Here is a 9,269-nt window from a genome sequence, read left to right on the forward strand (position 1 = left end):
GTATTTACCATTGGCTTTGGATTGTAAGATCAAAATAAATGAAGTGAGCCCTCTGTTGATTATTTAATTCCATCTGTGTATGCAGTATGCTCAGTTGGTTGTGAGTGTACATCAAAGATCTTATAAACACAAGATAGCGTTCTCCGCGATTTACGCGTGCAAATTCAGTAATAAGGCATGAATGGCGCCCTCTTGCTAAATTGGAAACTTTTGACCCTTGACCGCTCTGACCACACCGTACACCGCGCGACTTTACCTTTAAGGTATCAATCCTGTGAACAGCAGAACAGAAACCATCTCAGATCCATGGCAACAGGATAGAACTTTTGAACCTTGACCGACGCTTCTATTTGTTATGTGTAAATCGCGGAGAACGCTACCTTGTCTTTATAAGATCTTTGGTGTACATCAAACTTTGTATGTTGTGTTTACCATACCTTTTCAATAAGTATACAATGTATTAAAAGGTATAGCAGACAGGTGTAAGAAATAAAAATTAAAAAAAAACTGTTTTTTAAATTATCTGGAATTTGTTTTCTTTTATTTGTTTGAAATATAGTTACTATAATTAGAGGTTATATAACAAAATATTGTTTCTGCTTAATGTAGGAATCTGTTTAGATTTTAAAAGTTTTTAAATTTGAAATATGCATCTGGGAAAAGTCCCTACCACAGGTAATTCACCCCGTATATAAACCTTTATTATAGCACATAATGATTGCATTCAATACACTTTTTAAAATATTAATTGCACAACGATATTTTATTTATTTATTTTATTTTTTTTTAGTGTTAATTACTCAAGCCAGTGTGGCAAATTTGGCCAGTGATTATATGATAAACTTAATTAATCGTTCTTTTAAAAATATTACCGTTGTTGGATGCATTTACAATCAAAGTGTTTGAAAGGCATATTCAGACCTTGCCAAACTTGATATAATATGATAGAAAATATAATATGTGCATCATTTTGGTATTTGGATAGAGGCAGTCACATAATTATTACTATAGAATTGGAACTCTAAATTTAAAGCTTCGGTTGTTTAGATCTGTTTACTAAAATTTATTAAGCGGCTTCAAGTCTGCTGGGGGTTTCTAACCTGGAACCCACCAGAGCCTTTTCCCTATCCCTAAAAGGCGACCCCTGCCGCACCCAGACCAATCCTTCATATGCACGCTGCCTTTCACCTCACGCCAGGCAAATCGCCGCAATGTTAGTTTTATAGTGAAGCTGACATAGATTCATACAATCAGTTTTCATTGTATATATTACATTCAACTTTATTCACTTAAATACAACTTTGTATAAAATAAGAACATTTAGAATAGAAAATGGACGTCAAATAACATTAGAAAACTACTTGTGATTCTTAAATGAGGCCCGACCTAAACCCAGAGCGAGAAATAGCTTAAAGGTGATTGTGTGTATATCCTCATTTGAAGTAAAAATGTTACCACTAAATATCAGAACGTTTGTACCTAGGTTTCACTATTCTTGATTCATATAACTTATTTTAAATACACATTTGCATCTTAAAATACAAGCGTTGACAAAGTGCACAGGTGGTCCTTATTTACCTTTTTCATCGATTACTAATTTAGAACATTTTTTTTAAATAATTGTAATAGTGTTACAGTTATTGCTATCGTCATCTCATTATTGTCAATTTATCACGTTTTAGTGTATTTTTTATTTCATGCAGATTATTTTTAATTGACCTCTTATTCTTTTTTAATTGATACACTTCTACGATAATTTTGCGAGGGTAACTATGAACATGGAAAAAGTATTGTAAGTAAATCAATACGATACGTAGGCCCTACTGTTTGTTTTTTCCGTGTTCATACATCACAGGAACTTGAACTTATATAATAATTTGTTACATCACTGTGGGCTGAGGTGAAATGTGATCCATAACAAACATACAATCCGACTAGTAATCCACGTTTGTTAGGCACAAGTTGTTATGTACCTCATTTTGTGGGTTTGGTCTTGAAGGCTTGGACGATCTGATCTTTCACTTGATATATAAATATAATAGGAAGTATCTTTATGTAGTAAAAATATAGGGCTTCAAAAACAACATAAAAAGGATGGACTATGCTTGAGCACCTTAAGCTGGATTTACACTAGACACGATAACGACACGACAACGATATACGATTTTGCATGTCTCATCAGTTTATGTATTTGTTGTCGTGTATAGATTTTTAAAATATTTTTAAAATTTTAAGTGCCTCATGGTTTTAATGTCTGTTCCAAGTTTTTCTCTTGCCTTTTTTAATGTCTCTTTTTTAGAATCTGTAAAATTGTTTCAATTCAGTCTTTAATACTGCAATTACAATTATTTTTGAATAAAATACCTTTATAAATGAATGAATGAATGAATATCATCGCGTACAGTAGTTTGTATTCTTCAACACTGCGCGCATTTGTATCGTGTCTAGTGTAAATGTAGCAATAGCTAGAAATTGTCACTGCTATCTTGTACAGTAACCGTTATTCACACACACTAAAAATCCGGTATTAAACGTGTTATAGTGTCAATCCAATCGAATTGTCAATATATGAAATCATGTATACAATGTCTATTACATCAGCTGCATTGACATTGTTTTTGCCGTTATTACTTGTCAAAGAAAATGCCTACGATTTGTTTACAAAGATTTATAAATATAGGCCTATCACACCACTGTGATATAGGCTATATATATATATATATATATATATATATATATATATATATATATATATATATGTATGTATGTATGTATGTATGGATTTTCAAAAAGTTAAAATTCATAAAAAATCTTAATTCAAAATAATTTCCTTGATTGTGCTATGTACAATTAACTTTGCGCTCCCAGTCAAGGACACACGTGTTGAGAGTTAGGTACAGCACCCACAACGAAGGCTTATCCACCCTCCTCTTCCTTCAAGTGCTGAGATACTCTCGGGATAAGACACCATCGGTGATTCCACTTGCAACCTTTGGCTTTTGTCAATTATCTGTAACTGTATCATCATGGGCACCCAAAGCAACCATATACTACAACGCAACGCAAACCTCATAAACACTCTAAATATTTGTTTAATTATTATTTTACATTAATAATTATCTATGTTCTACATTTCTTTTAAATGAATATGTTTTATACAAAAATCTTCACATCTTTAATACTGACAATGCAGACTCCCTGGATTCAAGTGTTTAGTTTGTATGCAACCAACGTTATAAAGGTGTTCATTTATTCTTTATTCATGTTTTTTGAAAACTAGTCCTCTTTTTTCTTTGATATGTAATGGCAGTTGAATCGATCTGGAGTTGGTTCGAGTGTTATGTCCGAAAATCCAACTCGCTCCAGTGTTTTCGTTGCGTCCTCTTTTCCCCACATGATGCCTAAACCCGCCCCATTTTCAACGTTCAGTGATACTGCCATACAGTGCATTAAACTGATGACGTAGCCGTTCATTGCCCGGGGGTTGCCGATGTTTTTAGCTGGGTGACTGTGAACGTTTACTTCAAGCATAGAGAAATAACCCCCGGGTTTCATGATTCGCTTTATTTCCGATAACGTTTTATCCGGTTTCGGCATGTCGTGAATTGCGTCAAAGGATGTGACGTAATCAAACTTGTCGGTCCAATCGCTAGGCAGTTGTGTCGCGTCTTGTGTGTAAAACTCTGCATTGTCAAGACTTAATTTTTCTGCTTCCCGCTTTGCGAACTCGATACTCTCCCGTGATATGTCTATGCCGCAAAATTTGCTGTTTGGAAATCGTTGTGCTAGCAACAATACCACTTTACCGCGTCCACAGCCAACATCTATAGCTTGGCCTCCCTGTTCTGTAGAAAAGAAAAGTTGATTCGGCTTATGAGAAAGAAAATAACTTTTGTTCAAGTTTACTTGTATAATAGTTATTTTAATGTTGACAAATAGAATAAAATCTTAATCATTCATAGGTCTATTCATTCATAATGGAAATGACAATGATACTCAAAATGAAAATCATGTTCATTATGATAACGATGTCGATATTTATAATTATAATGATCATGATATATCTTATAAGGATCATGATAAAGAAAAATAGCAATGAAATATAATATATAAAGGGAGCGGATTGGCTCTGACGTAGCCTCTTTTGAAGAAAACGAACATTAACATTTAGTGAATAATTTTGAAAATGTTTAATTTTTGAAAGGTTTTTGATACATGTATTTATCTCAATGCCAACCAAAGTTTAAATAAGTTGCAAGTCCTACTTTGTTGTATCCTTATTTTTTTTTCCATAACCGTCAATTTGGTGATAACTCGATGATAATAATCAATGAATAAAGCAATCAAGTTATAAATCAACAAATAAATCAATTCACCGATCTATCGACGAAGATCGGTTGATCGACTGATTAATTGGTTGATTTAGTATGCATTACTATCTAGCAAGAAATTTCTCATGAAGTCTTAAATACACTAAATGTATATATTGAAGCGTAACTGGTGATTGCGTGATTGTTACAATAGGTTGATTTTGAGTGATTGGTTATGGATTGATTGATTGATTGATTGATTGATTGATTGATTGATTGGATATACTTACCAAGAACATTGATCATGCCGGGGACCTGAGGTAAGACACGAGGTATAAGTGAACTGGAGTGAAGGCAGTTTGAAATGAAGTCCATTAAGTGATGAAATTTGCCGTAACATGAGTATGAGACACCTGAAAACAACAACACAACACATTAAAAAGTGTACGTTATCACCTGGCAAATGTCAACAACACACAGTAAAAACACTGAAATTAAGTAAATTTGACCATCAATATTTACTATGTTAAAACAACAAAGTAGATTTTTTTTTCTGCTAGAAATCAATCATACAAACTTATACTCTAATACTATGTAATTGCTTGTCAACGGGGGTTCGCTGAAAAGGGGGGATTCGGGCGAACCCCCATGAACCCCCTTGCTATGGGCCTGCATTCGTGGTGGCTACAGATTATTTTGTTTAATTGTATTAATTTTTTATCTTAATATTGACATTGAGCTTTTTTTTGTAATTATTCTGATATATAATTATTTTTAAATTTATGCTGAATAATTAAATCAAAATTCGTTCACACAGATAGCCAGGTCTCGGACAAACCATTCCACAAGCCAGGCCCCCTCACTTTCAAACGGCGTTCCAACAACTCGCACCACAAAGTACTTGTCGTACGCTATAGGCCTACACCATTTCCCATGGTGACTTTCAAAGAACACGATCGTAATTCATACTGCCATTATTTGTATCACTAATAACATTCTATATTTATTATTATGATTAGGCCTATATAAGTTTCTAAGATTATTGTATCTAATGTTGTCGTTTATTTCTAGCAATTACATAACGATTTATTATTAATTGGTCGAAAATTATCCTAATACGAAGGCGATGGTGTTGTTCACAACACAGTGGCGCTCTTTCCCGTTTCTCCTTTACAGTCTTCATGAGATAATGGAATGCAAGAGCAGCTGGCAGCTTATACAACCCTAAATATAAGGGTGAAGTACAGACGGGATGCTACCCGCCATTGAAGCAGGCCAGCTGCTGTTGCCAAATATGGGTGTATGTGTATGCGGAAAAAATCTAGTGGGGTTACAAGCCTGGTGTATCCTCGACTGCAAATATCAAATTGTATCCCTAAAGAAAATCTTTACCCAGAAAGAAGCTTGGGTTCGTTACAGTACTCTTTTTTTTTTCGAGTAATTGTGTAGCAAAGAGACAGACACCCCACCCCGAGTTCCCGTTACACTGAGCCCCACTATCTCATTCTCATCAAATCGATGAATTTCCTATCACGTGGAGACGAACTTGCTGCCAAGCAAGTGAACTTTACCTAGTTCGTTAAGTCTCAAAAGAAAGTTGTTTATTTTATCAGTCCTTCAGTATTCACTTTAATGAGATATAAATTAAGCCGACTATTCTCGGCTTCAACAAGTTGAATTTGCTGATACGCACCTCGCGCGTTAGGATGCTCTAAACCATAAACATCCTGGTTCGACAACCCCTTGCCTAGTCCTATTAATGTTTTGATTTACCACAAAAATGTAAAAATGATAATGTTAAAAATAGTTAATGGTGTACAATTCACCACCGTAAAACTAGAGACTAGAAACAAAGATAACACAATTTTGTGTTCTTCCGATGATAAAACGCTAGTGGAAATTAGTGTCAAAATCTGGGTGTGGGGAGGGGCATGAGCACGGACGTACGTCTTACCCCAACTCCCATGAAACAACAACGGTGCGCTTATTTAGATTTTAAAACAATGACACTCTCGTGTGTTTTAATGGTTAAAAAAAAGACTCTAGATCCACCCCTCTCCCTGGGCCCATTTTATGATAAATTATGGTGAACGTCATGTACACATCTTGTTTTGGCCAAATAAGATAGTAGGCAGTTGGCTTAAAAGGCCTATACCGGTACTACCTTAAACAGTGGGACTTGTGCGTGACCAAGCAATAACAGGCAAACCGATTACTTCCTATATATACCATCCTAGTCTTAGTGATCAGAATCAGCACCCATTCGATTATCCATAAACTTAATACAAACAATTCACAAAATGCTAACATTTCCCATTAGGTGTACTGTACTCCATACCGGTATATTTTTTATAATGAATGTTCACGTGACAGCTGAATGATATTCTTGGCATAGGCCACTCAGAAAAAAGGGGCCTATATAAACACGGGACCACACTTTTGGATTGCTACATGTAATTACCGCTTTGTTGACGTTACAATCAGTTTGTTTCTTCATATTTAGACGTACAACAGTCATTAAACTGTCACTTGTTCTATTATTATCGTAGAACAAATATAGGCATGGGTTGAAACTGGAGCCTATTAAAATGTGTGAACAGATAGCGCAACGTAACAATTCAAAAGGTCTTGACGCAGCAAAACTTTTAGGTTAGAGGGAAATGGGAGAAGTGGGACATCCGCGGCATGTGTTTACTAAATCTTTTGCGTTTGGCCTCGAACGAATTACGAAAATTCGGATTAAAAGTCGTCATAATAACCCTTGAAAACTGTTAACAGTTTTCGTGTGTAAATGCGCAATCACGAACCACACACAAAGGTGTTGTTAAATATCATCCACTGGATAAACGAACATTAAGACGGTCCCAATCTTGCTCCTCTTTGCACGATCTTTGGATTACAAGCAGGTGAAATACATCGCGATAAGGCCGGGAGTATTTCTTTCTATGGTTATATATTTACTTAATTTACCTTACTCCACCTATCGTGTTTATTCGAATAATAAACGCCCAGGGGGGTTTATTGTTGAGAAGGGTTTTTAAGGGGAATTTATTCGAGGGAGTCGTTTATTTTTTTGGTGTAAAGTATATCTTAAATATCCTCGCCCCCTAATTTCACCGTAAATGTGGAACTTCAATACATAATTTCCGTCAAACGTCTCATTGCGTGTTCATAAAGACTCGCTTATTGATCCCAACCAGGTTAGAAAAAGTGTAATTCTGCTGGAGCAGACTGTGTTGAAAAAATGACGCTGCTTCCATTACTTTTGTTAACAGTCACAGTTAACATTATTCGAATAGATAATGTAGTTTAATAAGGAGGAAGATTGTTCCATAAGGTCTGGGGACTGCTGTCGGGAAAGACCTCTTAATCCAAGTTAAATCTCAACAGTCTTTTTCAAAGGATGTTCTGCGTAAAGGACGGACACCAAGATGCAAATAATGTTGGATGGAGAGCTGTTACTGTAGCGTATCCCCACCCCTCCCCTACACTTCATAAAATGCGATGAAAATGAGAAAGAAATTCACAATTTATGATGATTGATGCCCTGACCCCTATGGGTGAGCTCTTCACGTGCCATCACTTAGTTGGTACTAGGGGACTCCCGGACCTCTGGCTCTCACAACGAACCCCTCCAGATTTTCTGGTTACGGCTTTTTTTAGACTACCGTAACTCCATAATCTTATCATGTGGGAACGAGACGATTCAACTGGTAGGCCTATCATATCAAATAATCGAATTCGACCCATAAAAAAGATGAGCATAATTACACAAGACAAGTAGATAGTAATAGGCAACATATCCTAGTCTAACAAATTCATTAAAGTGCGATCAACCTGAGGTATTGGATAAGAATACCGATTATTATTGAATCATCAAGTATTCATATGTAATCTGGACCTCCAACCATTGTGATGTCGAGGATATACTTACGATTACTGTTGCATCAAATGAAAATTTAGACACTCTTTCAATAAAGTCATTTTAAAACAGAACAATTTCATCTAAAGCCATAAATCATAGGTCTATAAATAAATCAATTCTGAGAAACTCGACAGTAATAAAGTATTTCGGAGACGTTTAAGACCAACGATTTCATCAAATACTTAGGGATGTAGAAGATAATTTTAGTTTCCACAATGGGACTTGTTTATTATACATTGTAACACGATTGTATTAATACTTACAGGCAGGCATACAACGACTGTGGTTAGGCCTAACGAATGGTTGAAAGACAATATAAGACTTTTAAATGTCGTTATTAGATGGGAGAACTTTTATTTTATTGTTGCAAATAGCGGCATTTGCGAATATTTGGGTTCGCATGTGGATAAGCGTTTACCGAAAATCAATTATGTTTGGTACCAAATGCATATATTATTTTGAGAACTTACCGGTATATGTGCATTTTCATCATTTTAAAGAAAACCCCATTTTCAAAGGTTATTTTTTCGGGCTTCAGGGTTTTTTTCTTTTTTAATATAATAAATTAACTAATAATTTATACATTTTTGTCGTCAGTACCACCATTGACTTGGCCTATTGAAGCTATATTACTGTACATGATATTAAATGAATGCTACTGACTTGTCACAATAGTAAATCAACAAAGCTAGACATAAGTAATTCCAGAAATATTGAAAACATAAGCCACGTGATATGAATTACGGTACCAAATTGGGAAACATAGATTGACATTTATGATTAACCCTTAAAGTAGTGGTTTCACGATCTGTCTTTTTGTAGTGAGTGTGATAGCGCGCGTATTATAGATCTGAATGCACTGATGACATTATTATCAGATTGGATAGTGAAGAGAATTTACCGGCGAATGAAAGTGAAATCTACATTAATATTACCAGCATGAACTTGGGAAATATGTAATACAATTGTGAATACAAAATATAAAGTATGACCAAACGGAGTGCAATAAATATTAAATGTACTATACTATTGTA

General features: G+C 35.1%; 1 protein-coding gene across 3 annotated transcripts in view; it reads right to left on the reverse strand.

Annotated features, from left to right (window-relative positions):
• Positions 1 to 2,786: 2,786 nt before the first annotated feature.
• Positions 2,787 to 9,269, reverse strand: part of LOC117120823 — a 36,044-nt gene continuing 29,561 nt past the window's right edge. For all 3 annotated transcript variants that reach the window (XM_033265899.1, XM_033265901.1, XM_033265900.1), the window contains exons 4-5: positions 4,601 to 4,723; positions 2,787 to 3,845 (exon numbers count right to left, since the gene is read on the reverse strand). In XM_033265899.1, coding sequence (XP_033121790.1) covers positions 3,277 to 3,845; positions 4,601 to 4,723 — 692 coding nt within the window. In that variant the 3' untranslated portion in view covers positions 2,787 to 3,276. The remainder of the gene's footprint in view (positions 3,846 to 4,600; positions 4,724 to 9,269) is intronic.

This window comes from Anneissia japonica, unplaced genomic scaffold (assembly GCF_011630105.1).
Source record: "Anneissia japonica isolate Jap-2015-1 unplaced genomic scaffold, ASM1163010v1 scaffold287965_len1858130_cov191, whole genome shotgun sequence".
NCBI classification, from domain to species: domain Eukaryota; kingdom Metazoa; phylum Echinodermata; class Crinoidea; order Comatulida; family Comatulidae; genus Anneissia; species Anneissia japonica.